Source organism: Symphalangus syndactylus, chromosome 10 (genome assembly GCF_028878055.3).
Source record: "Symphalangus syndactylus isolate Jambi chromosome 10, NHGRI_mSymSyn1-v2.1_pri, whole genome shotgun sequence".
Taxonomy (NCBI): domain Eukaryota; kingdom Metazoa; phylum Chordata; class Mammalia; order Primates; family Hylobatidae; genus Symphalangus; species Symphalangus syndactylus.
In genome coordinates, this window is record NC_072432.2 from 35,999,252 (window position 1) to 36,026,959 (window position 27,708).

The 27,708-nt window shown below is 38.3% G+C and overlaps 1 protein-coding gene across 2 annotated transcripts in view; it reads left to right on the plus strand.

Annotated features, from left to right (window-relative positions):
• The window catches only part of SLC39A8 (solute carrier family 39 member 8), a 90,784-nt gene extending 63,827 nt beyond the window's left edge, over nucleotides 1–26,957 (plus strand). For both annotated transcript variants that reach the window (XM_063611159.1, XM_055296900.2), the window contains exons 6-8: nucleotides 20,541–20,748; nucleotides 20,942–21,126; nucleotides 25,424–26,957. In XM_063611159.1, coding sequence (XP_063467229.1) covers nucleotides 20,541–20,748; nucleotides 20,942–21,126; nucleotides 25,424–25,573 — 543 coding nt within the window. In that variant the 3' untranslated portion in view covers nucleotides 25,574–26,957. The remainder of the gene's footprint in view (nucleotides 1–20,540; nucleotides 20,749–20,941; nucleotides 21,127–25,423) is intronic.
• Nucleotides 26,958–27,708: the final 751 nt, after the last annotated feature.

Here is a 27,708-nt window from a genome sequence, read left to right on the forward strand (position 1 = left end):
CTGTGAAGAAAGTCATTGGTAGCTTGATGGGGATGGCATTGAATCTATAAATTACCTTGTGCAGTATGGCCATTTTCACAATATTGATTCTTCCAACCCATGAGCATGGAGTGTTCTTCCATTTGTTTGTATCCTCTTTTATTTCATTGAGCAGTGGTTTGTAGTTCTCCTTGACGAGGTCCTTCACATCCCTTGTAAGTTGGATTCCTAGGTATTTTATTCTCTTTGAAGCAATTGTGAATGGTAGTTCACTCATGATTTGGCTCTCTGTTTGTCTGTTATTGGTGTATAAGAATGCTTGTGATTTTTGTACATTGATTTTGTATCCTGAGAATTCCCTGAAGTTGCTTATCAGCTTAAGGAGATTTTGGGCTGAGACAATGGGGTTTTCTAGATATACAATCATGTCATCTGCTTTATTTTGCTATGGGCTTGTCTGTAGAGTATTTTGGCAGCATCTGTAAAAACTTCTTTTGAAACAATTTTTTTGGCAAGATTGCACCTGAAGCTTCTAAATTATCTAGAGAAATTCCAAGTTGTTATTATGTGTTTGATACATTGTGTTAGTCTTATCCATACATTGTGGCAGGTTTTCTGAAGAACCTCAACTGTATCTCGCCTTTGATGCTGGAGAGCCCAGTTTGTTAGTGTTAAGTTCTGGAAAGCAATAAAAGTGCATCTATCTAAACATGTTCTATACTAAATTGCTTTCACTAATCAAGCAGGACTTATCCCTATTTAGAAGAATTAGTGAGGTTTTAGTCAATTAGGCTTGATGTCAAGTTAATTTTTCCTCCATTAGTGTAATGAAGAATTGCTGTGTTGTTCTGTCATGCATGCTGATTGATAAAAAAAAGTTAATAATGAATGCCAATACATTTTTGTCTTGAAAGATGAACCAATAATATATGAGGTTCAAGTAAATTATTCTGCTCATCAGAAAGAATTGCTTATTCTACTGTGTGGAAAGCCCAGTGGCAAACCAGGGGAAGCAATGGAATATTTAAATACTTATTCTATTGCTGGTCAGTCTTTAACATCAACTTTTTAAAAGATTGCCTTATAAAGGATGTCCATTTCATAATTGTTGGATGACTAAAATAGACCACTTTGTTTTCTTTGGCTTCTGCTATTTGCTTGTTTTTTTTTATTTTATTATTATTATACTTTAAGTTTTAGGGTACATGTGCACAATGTGCAGGTTTGTTACATATGTATACATGTGCCATGTTGGTGTGCTGCACTCATTAACTCGTCATTTAGTATTAGGTATATCTCCTAATGCTATCCCTCCCCCCTCCCCCCGCCCCACAACAGTCCCCGGAGTGAGATATTTGCTTATTTAAAAATATTTATATTGTGCTCTATTCTTTGCATGCTGCATTCTGCAGTTTGGGAATACTGAATCAAGACCTGGTGAGTAACTTTTACTCAGTGGATTGCATGATGAAAGATTTGCCAAACCATAAGGTGTTTCATTGTAATAAATGAAATCCATCTCCCTTGAAGAAGCACTTGCAGAGGCAGTTTATTCTACATTTTATTATTTCATTTTATTTATTCTATATATTCAAAATAAGGATTCTAAATAAAAAAGATACCAAAGCTAATGCATCCTGTAAATGAAGTGTGGCCTTGTCAAACTGCTTTTTGAGGTTGACGTTACTATATTATATAGTAATTAGCAGACTAGCTTATGCACACATACACACATGCACACACACACACACACACACACCCCTTCACCTATAATATTTATTTGTCTCTACAATCGTATCTATTCAGTTTTGTGTCTGAGGTAAATTTCCAGATAACAAATTTCACTTTTATAACTATTAATACTTCACTAATAATCTTAGTGAATAAAAAAAGAATTGAAGGTATTTGAAGAACAATTTAAGTGCTCACTCTTAATAAAAGTATTAAGGGTTAGATTTAGGGCATTGACTAGGTGGTGAAATTTGATTCTACTATGTCTGCTTCTTAGATAGAGAATTTCAGTCCTGTTCTAAGGCTCTCAATTCAATTAATAACTCTTCATTTATTTAAATTAAGTGGTGACATTCTCCTGCCTTTAACTTTGCTCTCCATGCTAAGTATTGGCTCAATTTATTTAGAAGTATTATTATAGAAGTTTTGAATCCTAATAAGTAGAAAGGAGAGACCAATGTGTGAGCCTAATTCTTTTTCGAAGTGGTTAAGGTATTATTACTTTTTATTTGTTATCAGGTATCAGAACTTTAAAAGTACAAAAAAAGAACAGATTTTATTTTACTGAATCTCTTTCTACTTAGGAATATCAAAGTGCTTAATGAACATGACTTTATTGAACCTTTATAGTAATTATTTAATTAGTGAAAGTGGATAAAAGTCAGAAACATTTAGTAGCAGAGGAAACACCAATAGAGATTACATTTGAAGGTTCCATAAGACATTCTGGCCTCTGGTCTTATGCTTTCTAGTGTATCCTCCTCTATTACTAGGTTACAAAATATATATTGGAAAAAATAAGTGAGGGATCAGCCATCATTAATAGTTTCCTGGGTTGCAAACAAACACCCAAATCTAGAGATTGTTTCCATTTAGAAAGTAGACTCTCAAAAAATCTTTTTTGGACAAACATCACTTTTGCAAAAATAGTCTGTATTTTTTCTGTAATTTTAATAGTGTTTGTAACTTTGATCAAAATGCCAGAATCGTGTAACTTTTATATTAAAACAATAATGGCAATCTTAAACTGGGCCTCTGTGATATATCAGGCTACTTTTGTGACAACATTTTATATTCTGAATGATATCCTGGTCCATACATTAAATCAGTGATGCTATATTAAAGCATAGGAAGATGGTATTCAGTCATTCATTCTATCATTTATTTTCTTCTCATGTATTCAGTGATCACCTGCCAAGTGCCAAGCTCTGCTCTACACCCTAGAAATTCCATGACAAACTAGACAGAAAATGTTCCTGTGCTCTGGCATTCTGGTTCATTCTAGTAGGACACACAGCCCAACATCATAGAGTGACAAATGCCATGCAGGCACTTATAAGCAGGAGCTAACTAATGTGTACATGTGGACATAGAATATGGAATGATAGACAATGGAGATTCAGAAGGGTGAGCAGGAGGGAAGAGGGTGCATGATAAGATATTACTTAATGGGTACAATGTACTTTATTTGGGTGATGGATACCCTGATATCACCACTACTCAATCTATACATGTAACAAAATTATACTTATACCCCATACATTTATACACATAAAATACAAAAATAAATTTTAGAATGTCCTGCAGGGAATTAAAATGTGATATGATGATGTCTGGGTCACTATGTTAGTGTGGGTGGTCAGGGATGACTTCCTCAAGAAGAACACATTTAAGTTAAAATCAGAATTGTAAGAAGGAACCATCCATGTGAATATCAGAGAGAATAATGTTATGGCTGAGGAAACAGCCAGTGAGAAACCTCTAATGTAGGAAACAGTTCAGTGGGTTTTAGGAACAGAAAGATGAACAGAGTAGGTAGGCACAGTGGATGCTTGTATAAAATGACATTGAAAAACATTCTAGATAGAAATTCTTCTTCAAAGTAAGCATTCCTGTGTTCTAACACTTAAACAGTGTTAATAATACAATCCATTGGCTCCAAAATTACATTTTATTAAATGTTATAAACTAAGAACGGGCCAGTCAGGAAAACAACTGTCTTTTGCAATCAATTTTTGCAATCTGTAAACAATAGATTATATGTAGTGGATTTGAAAGCTCTAGGATGGTGTTTTTTTTCTCCTCAACGATTGGAAGTATTATTTTAAGTGTGTGTGAAGTGTTAGCAATCCTCAGAACACCTCAGCACATTAGTTCAGTGTCTTCTACTCAAAACCAGAGGTACTTGAATCCTGGAGGTTCTCCACCTTCCAGGATGGAGACTGGAAAACAGCAATAAAATAACAATTTCTTTTTTTTTTTTTTTTTTTTTTTTTCACTGTTTTGGAATTGCAGTCATTAATTTTTTTTTTTTTTTTCTTTTTTTTTATTATACTTTAGGGTTTTAGGGTACATGTGCACAATGTGCAGTTTTGTTACATATGTATCCATGTGCCATGTTGATTTCCTGCACCCATTAACTCGTCATTTAGCATTAGGTGTATCTCCTAATGCTGTCCCTCCCCCCTCCCCCCACCCCACAACAGTCCCCGGAGTGTGATGTTCCCCTTCCTGTGTCCATGAGTTCTCATTGTTCAATTCCCACCTATGAGTGAGAACATGCAGTGTTTGGTTTTTTGTCCTTGCGATAGTTTACTGAGAATGATGTTTTCCAGTTTCATCCATGTCCCTACAAAGGACACGAACTCATCATTTTTTATGGCTGCATAGTATTCCATGGTGTATATGTGCCACATTTTCTTAATCCAGTCTATCGTTGTTGGACATTTGGGTTGGTTCCAACTCTTTGCTATTGTGAATAGTGCCGCAATAAACATACGTGTGCATGTGTCTTTATAGCAGCATGATTTATAGTCCTTTGGGTATATACCCAGTAATGGGATGGCTGGGTCAAATGGTATTTCTAGTTCGAGATCCCTGAGGAATCGCCACACTGACTTCCACAATGGTTGAACTAGTTTACAGTCCCACCAACAGTGTAAAAGTGTTCCTATTTCTCCACATCCTCTCCAGCACCTGTTGTTTCCTGATTTTTTAATGATGGCCATTCTAACTGGTGTGAGATGGTATCTCACTGTAGTTTTGATTTGCATTTCTCTGATGGCCAGTGATGAGGAGCATTTCTTCATGTGTTTTTTGGCTGCATAAATGTCTTCTTTTGAGAAGTGTCTGTTCATGTCCTCTGCCCACTTTTTGATGGGGTTGTTTGTTTTTTTCTTGTAAATTTGTTGGAGTTCATTGTAGATTCTGGATATTAGCCCTTTGTCAGATGAGTAGGTTGCAAAAATTTTCTCCCATTGTGTAGGTTGCCTGTTCACTCTGATGATAGTTTCTTTTGCTGTGCAGAAGCTCTTTAGTTTAATGAGATCCCATTTGTCGATTTTGGCTTTTGTTGCCATTGCTTTTGGTGTTTTAGACATGAAGTCCTTGCCCACGCCTATGTCCTGAATGGTATTGCCTAGGTTTTCTTGTAGGATTTTAATGGTTTTAGGTCTAACATATAAGCCTTTAATCCATCTTGAATTAATTTTTGCATAAGGTGTAAGGAAGGGATCCAGTTGCAGCTTTCTACATATGGCTAGCCAGTTTTCCCAGCACCATTTATTAAATAGGGAATCCTTTCCCCATTTCTTGTTTTTGTCAGGTTTGTCAAAGATCAGATAGTTGTAGCTATGCGGCATCATTTCTGAGGGCTCTGTTCTGTTCCATTGATCTATGTCTCTGTTGTGGTACCAGTACCATGCTGTTTTGGTTACTGTAGCCTTGTAGTATAGTTTAAAGTCAGGTAGCGTGATGCCTCCAGCTTTGTTCTTTTGGCTTAGGATTGACTTAGCGATGCGGGCTCTTTTTTGGTTCCATATGAACTTTAAAGTAGTTTTTTCCAATTCTGTGAAGAAAGTCATTGGTAGCTTGATGGGGATGGCATTGAATCTATAAATTACCTTGGGCAGTATGGCCATTTTCACGATATTGATTCTTCCAACCCATGAGCATGGAATGTTCTTCCATTTGTTTGTATCCTCTTTTATTTCATTGAGCAGTGGTTTGTAGTTCTCCTTGAAGAGGTCCTTCACATCCCTTGTAAGTTGGATTCCTAGGTATTTTATTCTCTTTGAAGCAATTGTGAATGGGAGTTCACTCATGATTTGGCTCTCTGTTTGTCTGTTATTGGTGTACAAGAATGCTTGTGATTTTTGTACATTAATTTTGTATCCTGAGACTTTGCTGAAGTTGCTAATCAGCTTAAGGAGATTTTGGGCTGAGACAATGGGGTTTTCTAGATATACAATCATGTCATCTGCAAACAGGGACAATTTGACTTCCTCTTTTCCTAATTGAATACCCTTTATTTCCTTCTCCTGCCTGATTGCTCTGGCCAGAACTTCCAGCACTATGTTGAATAGGAGCGGTGAGAGAGGGCATCCCTGTCTTGTTCCAGTTTTCAGAGGGAATGCTTCCAGTTTTTGCCCATTCAGTATGATATTGGCTGTGGGTTTGTTGTAGATAGCTCTTATTATTTTGAGATACGTCCCATCAATACCTAATTTATTGAGAGTTTTTAGCATAAAGGGTTGTTGAATTTTGTCAAAGGCCTTTTCTGCATCTGTATATTTCATGCCCAATTCTTCTTTTCTTAAACGGGTCAGCACATCTTTAGAGTGGCACAGTGACAGCTTTCAGAGGGAATGTGGTCCTGGTACCCTTATCCTGTGTGGCTCCTACTTCTCACGCTGCATGTACAGAGTAGAGACAGCCTCTGTTTTTCTGAACTATTGAAATATAAACCAGGGTGCCAGTTGCCCCTTGCAGAGAATAGCTTTATATTTGTCTCTCTGTTAGCACCTTGCCTATTCTTTATCACCCCCACTTGGTCCTAAGTGCCTGTTCTGTCATGATGGTTGCAATTCCCACTGGCTCTAATCTCTCTTCTCATCTATTTCTTTGCCTCTTACCACTTTCCCTAAGCTGCTTGACCATGTGTTTCTAGATCTTCTCTGCCACAGAAAGCAGTCTCTCTTTTTTTGCAGGTGAGTCGCATGTAGTATATTGAGTGGGATCTTGAATATTTCAGTTCTTGACGTAATTCATGTCAAATGTTAAGACATGACAGGCAGCTGCTGCACGGGATTGGTTTCTCCACGGCATCCCATCCTACCTCTGTTTTCTCATATGAATTATTCTGAAAGCCTTGATGCTGATCAGTGTAGATATTCCTATATTTTGGAAACACTACTTTTAGGGATCTTAGCAACTGATTTCTCCAACTTACATTGAAACTTAAAAAATTTCCTGGTGCCTCCTGAATCCCTTTAAGATGTTGCAGTAAGAATGAGAGTTGTGTAGGCGGGGAGGTACATTTTATGGGCTTTTATAAGAAATGATATCCTGTGTCCTGAATGTACCAGTGCATTAATGCCATCCTCATCTGTAGCAACAGTAAGCAGCCTTTTAGAGTGGTATAAATAGTCCATTAGGATAACCATAAATATTTAACTATTATTTACTTTGGATTCCATTGGCAAAGTAGTAGCAGATTTCTTGAAAACCTCTCAGGTTTCTCCTAAATTTTTCTTTTCAAGGCAGTAAAAATGCTATGGTCCCAACCTGAAAATAACTGATTATTAATTAAACTACTAAAGACCAAAACAACTTTACTCACATTCCACAGAAGGATTGGAGAGACAGGAAACAACTTGCGAGGTTTCTAGAAATTGTTATTTTCTTATTAATGGTTATTTTAATTAGCAAAGAGAGTTTTGGAAATAGTTTTGAGCTTTACCTGAAACCGAATGACTGGAAGGTAAGTGCATTTGAATTATATTTGGTTACATGCATTAAAGATAAATAATTTCTCCTTTCTCACGTGAAGCTTCGTTTTGGTTGTAGTTAGCTGACTTTTCAGGGTGAGGAGAAGGACCAAGTAATCACCAGCTATAAAATACAAACATTTATCACTGGAAAACCTAGTAATAAAAGCAAAGCCTATCAAAACTTTATATTTATAGAATGCATTTAACTCTTTTTAATATATTCATGTCTATGTAATCCTTTTGTTACTTTTTTCATGAAAACTTATTTAACAGTATATATAGTTCATAGTATTGTGTTGTGGAATGAGCATTAGACTTTGGATATGTCAAATCCTTTCCAGAGAGAGATGGCCCCCTCAAATAAGGATAAATAATAAATAGAGGAGAGACAGTTTATAAAATTCCGAGCAGGGTGTAGGTGCACCACAGGGCAGTAACCTGAGGCTAGTAACAGTGGAGCTGTCAACAACCCATGTCCAAAGGGAAAAGAGAAGAAAGAAGGTTCTCTAGAACCTGAAAGGAGCTAGTTTTGTATAGAAAGCTACTGTAAGTGGAACAGTGATCTTTAGTTGTGGACATAGCCAGCCCAAGTTAACCTTCAAGGAGGGAGCCAAGGGAATAAATATCCCGATACCCAATCCTCCTTCCCTCCAATTTTGTTAGAGCTCACTGTCTGGAACCTGCTGAGCATCTGGACGTGAGGGCCTTTGATAGAGTGCCTACAGGTCTTATGGGGAAAGAAGAGCAGAAAGTGGATCTGGAGGGAGAAATGAAAGATACCTTGAATACTCTACCACTTTTCTCTCTATCAACCTCCAATCTTGTCCTCCATGTGGTTGACAAATGTATGTTCCTAACACAGGGGATGCACAAAATCCCATCAACTACCATATCATTCCGGTGATGTCTTTTACTAATACTGCAACCTGACTAAAATATTGGTCCCCAGCAACACTCTTCATATAAAATATTGAGAGAAGAGGATGCAATTAAGGAACATTAATTATAGCTGCAGCTCACTTCTGGAGCTGGTCATGAGGCCTAAACTGCTCATTATAGGGCCCCCCATCGACAATACCTTCTGTATTTACCTTGCTGTCTGACATCACCTTGACTGGATGAGTCATTTTCCAGTTAGGGCAATTGAAATCTTCATTTCTCTAAGATCTGAGTGCTTGGTAGTCTTGTTTTTATTGGGGTATCGTTGCTATTTTCCCTTGACCAGGACTATCGGGAAGCGAGTACTAAGAGGCATCCCACTGAATTCCCTGACTTCTTAGCACTGTCTTTGTCCTCATTCTGTAGCAGAAAATCAATTCCCCCTGATCATTAGGTGTGATTACCCTAGCTAGTTATAGTGACTTTCTCATCTCTGTTGGTTCAGGGCCATAAAGAAATTTAAATTGCCAGGAGTTAGTCTCTACTTCCAGTGAATCAGAAAATGACCATGTTTCCTGGTATAAGAATTACTGCCTTGGACAGTAGGGCCATCAAACTCATCAAGTCCAAGGTTTTGGGGACAGGAGTCAAGAATTCTTTTTTTATTATTATAATTAAAGTTTTGGGATACATGTGCAGAACGTGTAGGTTTGTTACATAGGTATACATGTGCCATGGTGATTTGCTGCATCCATCAACCCATCATCTACATTAGTTATTTCTCCTAATGCTATCCCTCCCCTTGCCCCCCACCCCCCAACACGCCCCAGTGTGTGATGTTTCCCTCCCTGTGCCCATAAGTTCTCATTGTTCAACTCCCACTTATGAGTGAGAACATGCGGTGTTTGGTTTTCTGTTCCTGTGTTAATTTGCTGAGAATGATGGTTTCCAGCTTGATCCATATCCCTGCAAAGGACATGAACTCATCCTTTTTTATGGCTGCATAGTGTTCCATGGTGTATACATGCCACATTTTCTTTATCCATTCTATCATTGATAGGCATTTGGGTTGGTTCCAAGTCTTTGCTATTGTAAATAGTGCTGCAATAAACATACGTGTGCATGTGTCTTTACAGTAGAATGATTTATAATCCTTTGGGTATATACCCAGTAATAGGATTGCTGAGTCAAATGGTATTTCTGGTTCTAGATCCTTGAGGAATCGCCACACTGTCTTCCACAATGGTTGAACTAATTTACACTCCCACCAACACTGTAAAAGTGTTCCTATTTCTCCACAGCCTTGCCAGCATCTGTTGTTTCCTGACTTTTTAGTGATTGCTATTCTAACTGGCATGAGATGATATTTTATTGTGGTTTTGATTTGCATTTCGCTAATGATCAGTGGATGATGAGCCTTTTTTCATAAGTTTGTTGGCCACATAAATGTCTTCTTTTGAAAAGTGTCTGTTCATATCCTTCACCCACTTTTTGATGGGGCTGTTTGTTTTTTTTCTTCTAAATTTGTTTAAGTTCCTTGTAGATTCTGGATATTAGCCCTTTGTCAGATGGATAGATTGCAAAAATTTTCTCCCATTCTGTAGGTTGCCTCTTCACTCTGATGATAGTTTCTTTTGCTGTGCAGAAGCTGTTTAGTTTAATTAGATCCCATTTGTCAATTTTGGCTTTTGTTGCCATTGCTTTTTGTGTTTTAGTCATGAAGTCTTTGCCCATGCCTATGTCTTGAATGATATTGCTTAGGTTTTCTTCTAGGGTTTCTAGGGTTTTAGATCTTACATTTAAATGTTCAATCCATCTTGAGTTAATTTTTGTATAAAGTGTAAGGAAGGGGTCCAGTTTCAGTTTTCTGCATATGGCTAGCCAGTTTTCCCAAAACCATTTATTAAATAGGGAATTCTTTCCCCATTGCTTGTTTTTGTCAGGTTTGTTGAAGATCAGATGGCTGTAGATGTGTGGTGTTATTTCTGAGGCCTCTGTTCTATTCTATTGGTCTATATGTCTGTTTTGGTACCAGTACTATGCTATCTTGGTTACTGTAGCCTTGTAGGATAGTTTGAAGTCAGGTAGCGTGATGCCTCCAGCTTTGTTCTTTTTGCTTAGGCTTGTCTTGGCTATACAGGCTCTTTTTTGGTTCCATAATAAATTTAAAGTAGTTTTTTTTCTAATTGTTTGAAGAAAGTCAATGGTAGCTTGTTGGAAATAGCATTGAATCTATAAATTTGGACTGTATGGCCATTTTCATGATATTGATTCTTTTTATTCATGAGCATGGAATGTTTTTCATTTGTTTGTGTCCTTTCTTATTTTGTTGAGCAGTGGTTTGTAGTTCTCCTTGAAGAGGTCCTTCATATCCCTTGTAAGTTGTATTCCTAGGTATTTTATTCTCTTGGTAGCAATTGTGAATGAAAATTTGCTCATGATTTGGCTTTCTGTTTGTCTGTTATTGGTGTATAGGAATGCTTGTGATTTTAGCACATTGATTTTATATCTTGAGACTTTGCTGAAGCTGCTTAGCAGCTTAAGGAGTTTTGGGGCTGAGATGATGGGGTTTTCTAAATATATAATCATGTCATCTGCAAACAGAGATAATTTGACTACCTCTCTTCCTATTTGAATACCCCTTATTTCTTTCTCTTACCTGATTGCCCTGGCCAGAACTTCCAATACTATGTTGAATAGGAGTGGTGAGAGAGGGCATCCTTGTCTTGTGCTGGTTTTCAAAGGGACTGCTTCCAGCTTTTGCCCATTCAGTATGAAGTGGGCTGTGGGTTTGTCATAAATAGTTCTTATTATTGTGAGATATGTTCCATCAATACCTAGTTTATTGAGTATTTTTAGCTTGAAAGGGTGTTGAATTTTATTGAAGGCCTTTTCTGCATCTATTGAGATAATCATGTGTTTTTTGTCATTGGTTCTGTTTATGTGATGGATTATGTTTATTGGTTTGCATATGTTGAACCAGCCTTGCATCCCAGGGATGAAGCCGACTTGGTCATATTGGATAAGCTTTTTAATGTGCTACTGGATTTGGTTTACCGGTATTTTATTGAGGTTTTTTGCATCGATGTTCATCAGGGATATTAGCCTGAAATTTTCTTTTTTTGTTTTGTCTCTACCAGGTTTTGGTATCAGGATGATGCTGGCCTCATAAAATGAGCTAGGGAAGAGTCCCTCTTTTTCTGTTGTTTGGAATAGTTTCAGAAGGAATGGTACCAGCTACTCTTTGTACATCTGGTAGAATTAGACTGTGAATCTGTCTAGTCCTGGGCTTTTTTTGGTTGTTAGACTATTAATTACTGCCTCAATTTCAGGACTTGTTATTGGCCTTTTCAGGGTTTTGACTTCTTCCTGGTTTAGTCCTGGGAGGGTGTATGTGTCCAGGAATTTATCCATTTCTTGTAGATTTTCTAGTTTATTTGCGTAGAAGTGTTTACAGTATTCTCTGATGGTAGTTTGTATTCCTGTGGGATCAGTGGTGATCTCCCCTTTACCATTTTTTTATTGTGTCTATTTGATTCTTCTCTCTTTTCTTCTTTATTAGTCTGGCTAGCAGTCTATCTATTTTGCTTATCTTTTCAAAAAACTAGCTCCTGGATTCATTGATTTTTTGAAGGGTTTTTCATGTCTCTATCTCCTTCAGTTCTGCTCTGATCTTAGTTATTTCTTGTCTTCAGCTAGCTTTTGAATTTGTTTGCTCTTGCTTCTCTAGTTCTTTTAATTGTGATATTAGGGTGTCAATTTTAGATCTTTTCCACTTTCTCCTGTGGACATTTAATGCTATAAATTTCCCTCTAAACACTGCTTTAGCTATGTCCCGGAGATTCTGGTATGTTGTGTCTTTGTTCTCATTGGTTTCAAAGAACTTATTTCTTTCTGCCTTAATTTCGTTATTTACCCAGTAGTCATTCAGGAGCAGGTTGTTCGTTTCCATATAGTTGTGTGGTTTTGAGTGAGTTTCTTAATCCTGAGTTCTAATTTGATTGCACTATGGTCTGAGAGACTGTTTGTTATGATTTCTGTTCTTCTGCATTTGCTGAGGAGTGTTTTACTTCCAATTATGTGGTCTATTTTAGAATAAGTGCTATGTGGTGCTGAGAAGAATCTATAGTCTGTTGATTTGGGGTGGAGAGTTCTGTAGATGTCTATTAGTTCACCTGGGTCCAGAGCTAAGTTCAAGTCCTGAATATCTTTGTTAATTTTCTGTCTCATTGATTTCTTTAATATTGAAAGTGGGGTGGTAAATTCTCCCACTATTATTGTGTGGGAGTCTAAGTCTCTTTATAGGTCTCTAAGAATTTGCTTTATGAATCTGGGTGCTCCTGTATTGGGTGCATATATATATATTTAGGATAGTTAGCTCTTCTTGTTGCATTGATCCCTTTACCATTATGTAATGCCCTTTTTTGTCTTTTTTGATCTTTGCTGGTTTAAAGTCTGTTTTATCAGAGACTAGGATTGCAACCCCTGCTTTTTTGTTTTTTTTTTTTTTCTTTGCTTTCCATTTGCTTGGTAAATATTCCTCCATCCCTTTATTTTGAGCCTATGTGTGTCTTCTTACATGAGATGGGTCTCCTGAATACAGCACACCGATCGGTCTTGACTCTTTATCCAATTTGCCAGTCTGTGCCTTTTAATTGGGCCATTTAACCCATTTACATATAAGCTTAATATTGTTATGTGTGAATTTGATCCTGTCATTATGATGCTAGCTGGTTATTTTGCCCATTAGTTGATGCAGTTTCTTCATAGTGTCAATGGTCTTTACATTTTGGTTTGTTTTTGCCATGGCTGGTACTGGTTGTTCCTTTCCATATTTACTGCTTCCTTCAGAGCTCTTGTAAGGCTGGCCTGGTGGTGACAAAATCTCTCAGCATTTGATTGTCTGTAAAGGATTTTGTTTCTCCTTCACTTATCAAGCTTAGTTTGGCTGGATATGAAATTCTGGGTTGAAAATTCTTTTTTTTTAAGAATGTTGAATATTGGCCTCTACTCTCTTCTGGCTTGTAGAGTTTCTGTAGAGAGATCTGCTGTTAGTCTGATGGGCTTCCCTTTTTAGGTAACATGATCTTTCCCTCTGGCTGCACTTAACATTTTTTCCTGCATTCCAACCTTGGTGAATCTGATGATTATGTGTCTTGGAGTTGCTCTTCTCAAGGAGTATCTTAGTGGTGTTCTCTGTATTTCCTGAATTTGAATGTCGGCCTGTCTTGCTAGGTTGAGGAAGTTCTCCTGGATAATATCCTGAAGTGTGCTTTCCAACTTGGTTCCATTCTCCCCATCACTTTCAGGTACACCACTCAAACGTAGGTTTGATCTTTTCACATAGTCCAATATTTCTTGGATTCTTTGCTTGTTCCTCTTCATTGTTTTTTCTCTAATCTTGTCTTCATGCTTTATTTTATTAAGTTGATCTTCAATCTCTGACATACTTTCTTCTGCTTCCTAGATTTGGCTATTGATACTTGTGTATGCTTCACGAAGTTCTTGTGCTGTGTTTTTTTACTTTATCAGATCATTTATGTTCTTCTCTAAACTGGTTATTCTAGTTAGCAATTCCTCTAACTTTTTTTCAAGGTTCTTAGGTTCCTTACATTGGGTTAGAACATGCTCTTTTAGCTCAGAGGAGTTTGTTTTTACCCACCTTCTGAAGCCTACTTCTGTCAATTCGTCAAACTTATTCTCTGTCCAGTTTTGCTCCCTTGCTGGCGAGGAGTTGTGATCCTTTGGAGGAGAAGAAGCATTCTGGTTTTTGGGATTTTTAGCCTTTTTATGCTGGTTTTCCCTCATCTTGGTGGCTTTATCTACCTTTGGTCTTTGCTGTGGGTGACCTTCGGATGGAGTTTTTGAGTGGCCATCCTTTTTGTTGATGTTGATGCTATTGCTTTCTGTTTGTTGGTTTTCCTTCTAACAGACCCCTCTTCTTCAGGTCTTCCGGAGTTTGCTGGGGGTCCACTGCATCCCCTGTTTGCCTGGGTATCACCAGCATTGGCTGTAGAGCAGCAAAGATTGCTGTCTGCTCTTTCCTCTGGAAGCTTCGTCCCAGATGGGTACCCGTCAGATGCCAGTTGGAGCCCTTCTGTATGAGGTGTTTGTTGAGCCCTGCTGAGAGGTGTCTCCCAGTCAGGAAGCACAGAGGTCAGGGACCCACTTGAGGAGGCAGTCTGTCCCTTAGCAGAGCTTGATCACTATGCTGGGACATCTGCTGCTCTTTTCAGAGCTGGCAGACAGTAACGTTTAAGTCGGCGGAAACTGTGCCCAGAGCTACCCCTTCCCCTGGGTGCACTGACCAAGGGAGATGGGAGTTTTATCTATAAGCTTCTCACTGGGGCGGCTGCCTTTCTGTCAGAGATGCCTTGCCCAGAGAGGAGGAATCTAGAGAGGCAGCCTGGCTACAGTGGCTTTGCCGAGCTGTGGTGGGCTCCACTCAGTTTGAACTTCCTGGCGGCTTTGTTTACATTATGAAGGGAAAACTGCCTACTCAAGCCTCAGTAATGGCAGATGCTCCCCCCCACACCAAGCTCGAGTGTCCCAGGTTGACTTCAGACTGCTGTGCTGGCAGTGAGAATTTCAAGCCAGTGGGTCTTAGCTTTCCAGGCTCCGTGGAGGTGGGACCTGCTGAGGAAGACCACTTGGCTCCCTGGCTTCAGTCCCCTTTCCAGGGGAGTGAATGATTCTGTCTTGCTGGTGTTCCAGGCACCACTGGGGTATGGAAAAAAACTCCTGTAGCTTGCTTGGTGTCTGCCCAAACCACCACCCAGTTTTGTGGTTGAAACCCAGGGCCCTTGTGGTGTAGGCACCCTACGGAATCTCCTGGTCTGTAGGTTGCAAAGACCTTGGGAAAAGCATAGTATCTGGGCTGGAGAGCCCTGTCCCTCATGGCATGGTTCTTCATTACTTCCTTTGGCTCTGGGAGGGAGGTCCCTGGCTCCTTGCACTTCCTGGGTCCTCACCCTGCTTCTGCTTGCCCTCGGAGGGCTGCACCCACTGTCTAACCAGTCCCAAATAGATGAACTGGTTACCTCAGTTGGAAATACAAAAATCACCTGCCTTCTGCGTTGGTCTGGCTAGGAGCTACAGACCAGAGCTGTTCCTACTTGGCCATCTGGCCTGTCAGTAAGAATTCTTTAAGTGGTGTATTAGGCATAAAAATAAGATAGATTATTTATCTGTTTATTTATTTAGAGACAAGGTCTAACTGTCACCCAGCTGAAGTGCAGTGGTGCAATCATAGCTCACTGTAACTCTCCCACCTCAGCCTTTCGAGTAGCTGGGAACATAAGCTCATGCCACTATACCTCAGTAATTCTTTCTTTCTTTCTTTCTTTCTCTTTCTTTCTTTCTTTCTTTCTTTCTTCCTTTCTTTCTTTTTCTTTTTCTTTCTTTCCTTCCTTCCTTCCTTCCTTCCTTCCTTCCTTCCTTCCTTCCTTCCTTCTTTCTTTCTTTCTTTCTTTCTTTCTTTCTTTCTTTCTTCTTTCTTTCTTGATGGAGTCTCACTCTGTTACCCAGGCTGGAGTGCACTGGCGTGATCTTGGCTCATTGCAAGCTCTGTCTCCCGGGTTCACGCCATCCTCCTGCCTCAGCCTCCTGAGTAGCTGGGACTACAGGCACCCACCACCACTCCTGGCTAATTTTTTTGTTAGTATTTTTAGTAGAGATGGGGTTTCACCATGTTAGCCAGGATGGTCTCGATATCCTGACCTTGTGATCCGCTTGCCTCCGCCTCCCAAAGTAATATATTTTTTGTAGAGACAAGGTCTAGCTATGTTGCTCAGGCTGGTCTCGAACACCTGGCCTCAAGCAGTCCTCCCCCTTGGCATCCCATCGTGCTGGGATTACTGGCAGGAGCCACTGAGCCTGACCTATACCCCTTTTACTCTCACCTCTTGGTTCCTGGATTTGTGCATTCTCTACAGCAGAGATGACACCATATACTTGGCTGCACAACCTATGGACAGAACTCAACCTCTCAGGGTGTTATCTCTTGGCTTGCACCCTGGCTGAGGCTTCATCAGGACATTTCATCATTCCGCCAAACTGGTTGCTACTAGAGGGTGCAGGTAATGTGATCCATGAATTATATAGATTGAGCCCACTGTCTCACTTCCTTTGCTAAAAAATGGTTAGGAGATAGTTTTCACAGGAAACCTTGGCAGTATATCAGGTGCACTATAAGTCCATGAATGATGGTGCTTGCAGAGGCACTGAAGGCAGGGAAGACATATTGTATATGTCTATCTTTGTGAGTCCAAGAGCATCCCCTTATAATGGGAGGAATCCAGTGGAATCATTCTGCTACCACATACAGCCACCTGGTCCTCTTGCCCTGTTGGACAGTGATATCTTTTTGGGGGCTCAGCATCAGCCTTGGCTTTTGAAGTTTGGGACTTCTTTCGTGCTGGAAAGCCAGATCCCCCTTGGTAAGAGAAGAGAATGCTGAACCTATATATAGCCTCCCTCTGCACCACTCTGGCACTTTATATGTGGGTCCATTAAGGAAACATTTGGATGGTTGATGAAGGATACCGAGTGACAATCACATCTTGTTCACTTTATTACTGAAGCTATCCTCTGTGATAGCCTTTTATAAGATTTAGTGGAATAGAATTAGATTCACATTCTGTACTTATTCAAAGAAGCTCATCCATATATTCTTCACCTCTTCCTCTGTGTCCTTCTTGTCTATGTCCTTATCTTTCTCCTCCTTTTATTCCTTTCCTGCTCCTCCTTCTCATGCTTGCTCATTTCCTTCTCCTTGTTCTCCCTGTTTTCTTTTTCCTCCTTCTCCACATGCTCCACCTTGTCCTCCTCCTAATCATCCTTCTCTTCTTCCTCTTCCTCATCCTCCTTCTCATCTTCCTTGTATTTGTCTTCCTCCTCCTCCTCCTCCTCATGCTACTTCTCCCTTTCCTTGTGCTTCCTATTCCCCCAGGCCTCCTCCTCCTCTACAACTTTCTTCTTCTTCCTTAAACTGTTCTGCAATAAGCCCATTTGTTTTCTCCATTTTAATTTCTAAGTATTTTTTTAAAAAATTTTTGTTTTTTGCCCTCCAATTTATGTTGGGATTCAACATAGTCTCCCTCTATTTTTTTAACTTCGGTGCATGATATTCTTTCTCCCCCATTCTGATAACACTACACATTGCTTTGACTTTCATCCCCATTAATAACTAAGTGAAAGGTGTTACAAGTCTTGTTGAAGATTACACGGTAATTCTTCTCAGAGCCAAGCTTGAACTCAGTTTTAGATTCCAGACTTAGTGTCTTTTCACTAGGTTGAATTGCCTCATCATGGCTGAGGATAGAAATAGCCTCTTATTTAGAATAAAACTCAGACGAGAAAGCAAGCAAGTGAACAACAATAACAACAGAAAACAAAAATTTAAAAAGGAAAGAGAGAGATAGGCATATTCACTAACTTAACTACAGGAACTTGAATTTAGTGTTCTCTCTGCTTAGTGATTTAATTCTAGGTGAATTAAAAAAGAAGTTTCTGTGAATGTTTGCTGACTTTGGTTTGTTCCAAAACTATTAAAAATGTATAACTCTTACCCTGCTCAACAGTATCATTTGGGACCAAAGCTCATAGAACTAATATGAGGCATAATAAATAGAGTCAATAATATCTGTACTTAGAGGTAAGAGAATCACTCCTGATATATTAATTTAATTTCTTCTGTAAAATTAAAGGTGTTTGTATACAGACTCTGTATGTGATATCAGGTAGTCAAGACTTGGTTTTGAAGTCTTCTTCTGAAATCATCACTATAAGGAAATTTTAAACATGTAATTAGATAAATTAGATTGGAAGATGAAAACAACTGCTTTAATTCAAAATAATCTCATTAAGTATATCACGGCAGTAAGTTTTACAAAGCCCAGGTCACTTCCTCTGTGGCTTTCCCTATGACCACCTTTGTTTCTCCTTCAGCTATAACTGCTTCCCACTCTGGGGCATTTTTTATGCAAACTATCCGATCTACCTGTGCTAAATTATGATTGTTTATTGTGTTGTGCATTTAAGATATAGCTATAAAGTAAAAAAACCCACATTTTAAGAAAAGATAGAATTTTTTTATGTGGATAAACTTTGTTTCTTAAAATAAAAAAGATTTGATACTTATTCAATGTTGTGTCAAGCGTTCAGAAGAGTTTTCTGAGAGGTAGGGAAGTCTCCTTGCGAATTACCTTCAGATCCTATTACAGAGAAGAATCCCCATCCCCGATATGTTTGTAGTAGTAAAGCACTGTTGCCAAAAATGCCCATTCACTCTTTTTTTGTATCCCTGGGTAAGTTTACCAACCTTTTTGTGCTTTAATTTCCTAAATGGTGGTAATAGTTGTACTTTCCTCATAGAATTGTTCCAAATGAATTCGGTATTTGAAGTGCTTAGAACATTGCCTAGCACATTATAAATGCTATGTGCCTTTGCTGTTACTATTTCTACTATGACCACACTGGTGATGACAATGATGATGAATCCTATTACTAACAGTTTCCCATTCGTTTCATATTAATTAAAAAAATATTTGCTCCAAATGCTTTTGTCTGTGCCTACCAACAAACAAAAATCCAAAGGTGCAGATTTGCCACTAATGAAATAGTGAAGAGATGTATTGCAAGATTTAAGATTGATTCTGAAAGTGTTGGTCCCCAAAGTGTTTGGAGTAGTGAAGTGACATTGGAGTAAATGTACAACCTCTTAGATGGTTGCTCTGAAGTAAGCCCCTCTCTGTTGGATATATATTGCATGTTTTTTTTAATGTATCCATATATATTATGACTTGTTTCTCCAATGTAAATACACCTCTTGAAGACAGAAGCTGTGTTTTCCATTTCCATGTATTTCCCATAGCATTCAACAGAGTGTTTTACACATTTCAGAAGTGAATAAATATAATGATTAGCTGCTTAGGTAGAGGTGAGAGGAGGAGAATTAGGAATAAAATGTTCTCCAGTTAATTGCAAACTGCTTTTGTACTTAAAAATGAATTGGCATTTTATCTTTCTCTACAACTTCTGGAAAGTGTTTCAGTTGGCATTTGTCATTTGATTTTGTACAATTTTATAAATTTTCTGGAAATCTAAATTCCTACAAAGACTCCATCACAGGATTTTCTATTTTTATTATTGTTTATACATGAAAGGAAGTGTTAGTTTAAAGGTTAGCCTGTTCCATTTACACTTCATGCAATTTGTTAAGAAAATAATTAAGCTTTGGAGCTGGTAGGGACCATATTGTTACAGCCTAAACCCTCCACAGGGTACCTGGAACAGACTGGAAACTCAATAAGTTGCTGATAAATAAACGAATCATTTAGTACAATGTCTTCATTTCACAGTTGAAGGAGCTCTGTGATAACTTGCTCCCTGTCACATGGTGGCATAGAAGAGATTAGAACAAATGTTCCTGATGTCATCATGCTCTAGTTGTGGATTTCATATTTAAATTGTAACATGAAAAAGACTTTAAGTTTAGTCTTTGAATAACTTCCTTCATTTAAAATCTTGTGTATGAATAAATTTATTAGGTTAGTATCTGCTACATTTTAGAAAGGCAGTAGGGGCCGGGCGCGGTGGCTCACGCTTGTAATCCCAGCACTTTGGGAGGCCGAGGCGGGCGGATCACGAGGTCAGGAGATCGAGACCACGGTGAAACCCCGTCTCTACTAAAAAAAAAAAAATACAAAAAATTAGCCGGGCGCGGTGGCGGGCGCCTGTAGTCCCAGCTACTCGGAGGCTGAGGCAGGAGAATGGCGTGAACCCGGGAGGCGGAGCTTGCAGTGAGCCGAGATTGCGCCACTGCACTCCAGCCCGGGCGACAGAGCAAGACTCTGTCTCAAAAAAAAAAAAAAAAAAAAAAAAAAAAAAAAGAAAGGCAGTAGGAAGAAGTTTATACAAGTCAAAAGAATTGTTTTAAAGGGAAAGTAAAGGAAAATATCTGTTAGTGGCTTATTCAAGTTGTGTCAGTTGATTAATTTCCTTTCTCTCGACCATAAGTTTTCTTTGCTCTGTTATATATTATTAGGGTTTCCTAGTTACTCTAAAAGACTTTCCGTGGGAACAATTTGTTTTTTTCAAGACATAACCCATCTCCAACTTGTCTGTATTTCTGAGACTTTCAAGAAATGTTGGTTATCATTTTAATTGATTTTCTGCTAGGATGGAAAAAAAGAGCCAAGTTCATGTACCTGTTTGAAGGGGCCCAAACTGTCAGAAATAGGGACGATTGCCTGGATGATAACGCTCTGCGATGCCCTCCACAATTTCATCGATGGCCTGGCGATTGGGGCTTCCTGCACTTTGTCTCTCCTTCAGGGACTCAGTACTTCCATAGCAATCCTATGTGAGGAGTTTCCCCACGAGTTAGGTAAGGAGCTCTGCTCATATTTTAAAAGTCTGCTTACTTCTTGATTTCAGTGGAATGAGACTTTTCAGGTGACATGCTCTTAAAATCCTTCTGATGCACTAAAATGAAGACCTTGTTGGACATTGATGATTATCTTTGATCTCATCCAGAAATAAAAAAAAACTATTCACTTGATATTTTCTTCTTCTTCTAGGAGACTTTGTGATCCTACTCAATGCAGGGATGAGCACTCGACAAGCGTTGCTATTCAACTTCCTTTCTGCATGTTCCTGCTATGTTGGGCTAGCTTTTGGCATTTTGGTGGGCAACAATTTTGCTCCAAATATTATATTTGCACTTGCTGGAGGCATGTTCCTCTATATTTCTCTGGCAGATATGGTAAGAAGCTTAAAATTTGTATTTTGTTTTAATTTAAAATTTGGAAATGAGTGTCTGGATTATAAGTTAACTAAGGGTGGCCTTCTGCTTTCCACAGTGTGGAAGGCCTTTCTGTTGTAATTAAGAACATTCCCATTTCAACAGATCATTCTACTTGAGTAGTTTACACTAATAGTAGTTTGAAACTGATGCTTCTTGGTTCTTTAAAACATAATCGTATTGTTTGAAGGTGAAATGATTTGTTTTTGCTGAAATAGAGATATTTTCCTCTATCTCTATTCCCCTTGTGGTTGGTACATCTTGTTTTATATTACAGTATGTCCCTATAGGACTTTTTCTCCTTTTTCTCCCTCTTTTGTGTCTATGTCATATTTGGAAGAGGAATAACTTATTAGAGTAAATAGCATTTTGTTATTTCAAAGTTCTAAACAGTGATAGCTTTTTGGGTTAAACTAAAACTGGTACACTAAAATTGGTAAAATTTTGACAATATTTATTTGACATAGTATATATTTATATCTGTTCAATGTCTGTGTCTTTGTATCTGTATGTGTGTGTGTGCTCAAAAGAGTGTGCATGGCCGGGCGCGGTGGCTCACGCCTGTAATCCCAGCACTTTGGGAGGCCGAGGCGGGCAGATCACAAGGTCAAGAGATCGAGACCATCCTGGCCAACATGGTGAAACCCTGTCTCTACTGAAACTACAAAAATTAGCCGGGCGTGGTGGCGGGCGCCTGTAGTCCCAGCTACTTGGGAGTCTGAGGCAGGTGAATTGCTTGAATCTGGGAGGCAGAGGTTGCCGTGAGCTGAGATCATGCCACTGTACTCCAGCCTGATGGCAGAACGAAACTCCGTCTAAAAAAAAAAAATAAAAAAAAGAGTGTGCGTGTGTCTGTGTAAGAGAGAGAATATCCTGTGCATTTTCAAATAAATCATGGACATCTTTCTAGAAAATGATAATACGGTAGTGTATGAAAATCAAGGAATATTTCTTTTGCATTTGGAACTGGATGTATTACATACATAATTTAATAATTTGATTTTTTTATTTGCATTCTTACCTCCAAATTATATTTGTCTAGCTCTGTTCGTTGTTCTCTGCAGACCCTCAGAAGAGCAAGGATTTCATCTCTTAGAACCAATGCTACATTTATAACTTTTTTCACAAAATTAATGTCTCATACTATCTTATAGTCATTTTGATATCACTTTCTGATATAAGAATGGAATCTTATTAGAGTTGTTCAGTTTAAAGGAATAATACTAAGAAATAATACTCATCCTGGAGTGAGAAAATAGGCACAGTTCAAGGGGCTTTTCCATTCATGGGGCTTTTCCTCTAGAAAGAGGGGATCCTCAAATTAAACAACAAAAAATCACACAGATGACTAAATAATTACAAATAATAAAAAATGCTATGAAATAAGAGAGAAAGTAGAATATGAGAGATGACAATAAAGGAATCTAGAATAAACTAGGATTGGCTAGCAAAAGTGTTTTAGCAAGATATAAGGTGAAACGTGAAGGATTTAGTCCACTGAAAAATTAGAGAAATACAAGTTCTGGTACAGGTGATGGTAGGTGTGAAGATTTTGCTGGGTAAACTTGAGGTAATGAAAGAATGGGATGGGTGAAGCACAGAGAGCAGGTAATGGAAAAGGAGAAAGAGAACATAAAATGAGGTAAATTCCATCCCACTGATTGATTCAGTTGGAGAAAAATACTACTTCAGTACTTTTACTCTTGTTGATGCCTGAAAGAACTAGATATTCCTATTAAGCTATCTGTACTAAAACCTTTAAACATCCAAAGTAAATGTTCATACCACCCCTCCCAGCATTCTATTACAGGAGCACCTTGTTTTATTGCACATTGCTTTGATGCACTTTGTAAATGCTAGGTTTTTTGCACATTGAAAGTTTTTGGCAACCCTGCCTCAAGCAAGTCTGTCAGTGCCATTTTTCGAATAGCATGTGCTTATTTCCTGTCTCTGTCACATTTTGTTAATTTTTGAACTATTTCAAACCTTTTCATTATTATTATAATATCTGTTATAGTGATTTGTGATCAGTAATCTATGATGTTACTATTATGTTTTGGGGCGCCATGAACCACATTCGTATAAAATGGTGAACTTAATTGACAAATGTTGTGTGTGTTCTGCCTGCTCCCCTGATCAGCCATTCTTCCATCTCCCTCTCCTTGGGCCTCCCTATTCCCTGACACCCAACAATGTTGAAATTATACCAGTTAATAATCCTACAGTGGCCTCTAAGTGTTCAAGTGAAAGGAAGAGCTGCACATCTATCATATTAAATCAAAGGCCTGAAATGATTAAGGTTAGTGAGGAGGGCATGTTGAAACCCAAGGTAGGCCAAAAGCTAGACTTTGTTTGCCAGATAGCCCAGGTGTAACTGCAAAGAAAGGATTGATGAAGGAAATTAAAAGTGCTACTCCAATGAACACACAAATAATAAGAAAGCAAAACAGCCTTATTGCTGACATGAATAAAATTTACATGGTATGGATAGAAAGATCAAACCAGCTACAACATTCCGTTAAGCAACAGCCTATTTCAGAGCAAGGAGTAACTCTCTTCAATTCTATGATGGCTTACAGAAGTAAAGAAGCTGCAGAAGAAAAACTGGACATTAGCAGAGGTGTATTCATTAGGTTTAAGGAAAGAAGCCATCTCTATGACATAAAAGTGTGAGGTGAAGCAGCAAGTGCTGATGGGAAGCTGCAGAAAGTTATCCAGAAGATCTAACTAAGATCACTGATGAAGGTGACTACACTAAACTAATAGATTTTCAGTGTAGCTGAAACAGCCTTCTGTTAGAAGAACATGCCATCCAGTACTTTCCGTACTAGAGAGAAGTCAGTGCCCGGTTTCAAATCTTCAAAGGACAGGCTGACAGTCTTACTGGGGACTAATGCGGCTGGTAACTTTAAGTTGAGGTCAATGATCATTTACCATTCCCCAAATCCTAGGGCCCTTAGGAATTATGTTGAATCCACTCTGTGCTCTAGAAATAGAACAACACAGCCTGGATGATAACACATCTGTTTACAGCATGGTTTAGTGAGTATTTAAAACCCACTGTTAGGACCTACTGCTCAGAAAAATAAAAGAAATTCCTTCCAAACATTACTGCTCATTGACAGTGCATCAAGTCACCTAAGAGCTCTTATGGAGATGTACAAGGAGATGAAAGTTTTTGTGCTTGCTAGCACAACATCTATTCTGCAGTCCATGGATCAGTCCATGGAGTAGTTTTGACTTACAAATCATATTATTTAAGAATAATCTGTAAGTCTATAGTTGCTGTAGATAGTGATTCCTCTGAGGAATCTGGGCAAAGTAAGTTGAAAACTTTCAGGAAGGACTCGTCATTCTAGATGATATGAAGAACATTTGTGATTTATGGAAGGAGTCAAAATATCCATATTAATAGAAGTTGGAAAGAAGCTGATTTCAACCCTTATGGATGACTTTGAGGTGTTCAAGACTTCAGGGAAGGAAGTAACTGCAGAGGTAGTGGAAATGGCAAGATAACTAGAATGAGAAGTGGAGACTGAAGATGGGACTGAATTGCTGCAATCTCACGATTAAACTAGAATGAATGAGGGGTTGCTTCTTACGGAGGAACAAACAGTGATTTCTTGAGACAGAATCTATTCCTAGTGAACATTGCTGAAATGACAACAAAGGATTTAGAATATTCTATAAACATAGTTCCTAAAGCAGGGACAGAGTTTGAGAGGATTGCCTCCAATTTGGAAATAAGTTCTACTGTGGGTAAAATGCTGTCAAACAGCATTGCACACTACAGAGAAATCTTTCATGAAAGAAATAAATTGATGTTGCAAATGTCATTGTTGTCTTATTTTAAGAAATTTCCACAGCCACTCTCATCTTTAGCAACCACTACTCTAATTAGTCAGCAGCCACCAAGATGGAGTCAAGACTCCACCAGCAAAAAGATTACAACTCACCGAAAGCTTGAATGATTGGTAGCATTTTTTAGCAATAAAGTATTTTTTTAATTATGGTATATACACTGCCTTTTTAGATATTTTGCTATTGCACACTTAATAGTGTACATTATTATGCAAATATATCTATTATATGCACTGGGAAACCTAAGAATTCATGTAACTTGCTTTATTGAGATGTTTGCTTTATCACACTGGTCTGGAACCAAACCCACACTATCTCCGAGGTATGCCTCTAAGTGACTGTTTTGTGGTTTGCCACAAGATGGCAACAGTTATCTAACAATATATCTGTCTTCTAGTTTCCAGAGATGAATGATATGCTGAGAGAAAAGGTAACTGGAAGAAAAACCGATTTCACCTTCTTCATGATTCAGAATGCTGGAATGTTAACTGGATTCACAGCCATTCTACTCATTACCTTGTATGCAGGAGAAATCGAATTGGAGTAATAGAAAATGGAAGATGGTGTTGTTAATAAAGGCATTTAATAGATAAAAACATCTCCAAAAGGGATTTTGAAGCTGATCCTATTTAGTTAAAAAGATAATTTTGCTTTTAACTGTAGGTCAAGAAAACTAATTATTGGCATCAGTCTGTGAAATAGTCCATTATTTGTTGTTAAAAATGCTTCAAAAGGTTTTCAGTGTCAGTCTGAGATGCCTGGTATATAGGAGTCTTTGGGAAATACCTATTTTTCAGTATTTCATGCATGTGGGATATCACCATGAAGCAAGAGACATGCATTCTATAATCACGTAGACACTCAGACTCAGGGGAAATACACGTTATATCTCGAAAGCCTTTAAAACTCTATGGTAGGATCAAAGATTCAAGTGGTTTCAGAGAGGTTGTATTGCAGTTAATTTGTTCTAGTGCTTTCAAGAGCAAGTAAATCAAAATGTAGAAGGTAAAATGTATGCAACACTAACATAAATGATTCCAAGTCTTTAAGGAGCCAAAGGAAAAAAAGATTTCTCACAGCTTTTTGTTCTGTTTTGTATTTCAATTAGGAGCTTGCAGTATTATTTTGAAAATCATCCTAAAATAATAGGAGATAGGAAATTAATAAAGTTTTGCTAGCCCTGCTAAGTTCAGGCTTAGAGGCTTATCGCTAAGTGTAAACTTCGCCAGATTCCACGAAAAGCTGGATAGCTTTTTTTCTGACTTATGTTGTGGTTGCACCCCTCACAAATGGCAGAACAGTATGTGAAGCTGGTAACACCTCGGTTTCAGTGCACCATGTGTTTGCTTTGCGAAGGTGAAGAATATGTTGGTTTAGAGAAAGAAATTGGATGGAATTTTATGCAATTTACTTTTAAAGACGAACATAATTATTTAGCAGAGAATATTTTAATAAATACAAAACAACAGCTGGACTGCTGTACATCAAGGACTGATTAACTGGAAAACATATGTTCCTTATGTGTGATCGAGAGCCGTTCAGAAAAGACTTCTTTTGTGTTCAGCCTACACTTTTCCATATGGTATACCTTGAAAAAAATTAGCACACCATGGTTATTTTTCTACCTTTTATAAAAGATAGAGCCTGTTTACACTCATTTAGAATATAGAGAAAATTGGTCTAAAATTGAACATCCTAGATTCACACTCCCAAGTCACTTAAGGAAAGATGATTTGATGGTGAGGAAAATGATTGACAAAGCTCAACAATGATCTCAGGAATTACATTTTCCAACAGACCAAAAAATGTTTTCATGTAGCAGCAATGCAGATTTGGTGAATATTTAATGTATATTTTAGTATGTATTTCACTTTATGACTGACAATTAAAAGATATTGTTTCACCAAATAGTAAACACCCTTTTGAAACCATGTATTGTGTCATTTGTTATTTAATATGTGTCCTGTTGAGTGACTACCATGTATCTGGTATTATGGGGGACAGATATAAATAGGAAATCAGTGATGGGCTCAAACTGTAAATCTAACCCCGCCATGGCTTATTTCTATACCAGTTGCTTAGCATGGCCAACCCGAGAGTCGACGATTTTAATAGTCCCTGAATAGTATTATGATGATCTCTTGTTACTTAGTAGGGCCCTACCTAGTAGACTGTTTCTGCTTTACCACATCTAAAAGGGTTTCTTTAATGAGGTGCTTAAATAAAAAGTGAACTAGTTGAGAAGAGCCAAAACAGCACCACGAGTTTACCAGTTAACATAGGCGTATCAACAGCTGATTACTGATGGCCTGTGCCAGGGGAACATTAACTTCCAGTCTGTCCTCCATGCTGTGGTTGGCATCATCTTCCTTTAGGTCTCACTTTGGAGACCAGACTTCTGTGCTCATTTAAGGTCCATTACAGTACAAGAGGTTAACCCTATAATAAATAGATTCTCCAACACTGATGTTACTACAGCTTCTTTCTCACTGATACTTTGCCTTCCATACAACTGTGGGTGGCAATGTCTGTGTTGGATTGCTTTTCCTTAGCTTCCTTTCTGTGCCAGGTATGCACAAGGCATTCTCTCATGGCCATTTCTCATCCACATTGAGAATTTCCAGCTTCTGGATGGTCCCAGAATCAGTGAGTTTACTAGTAAGATTTCAGGCAAGCTAAGGC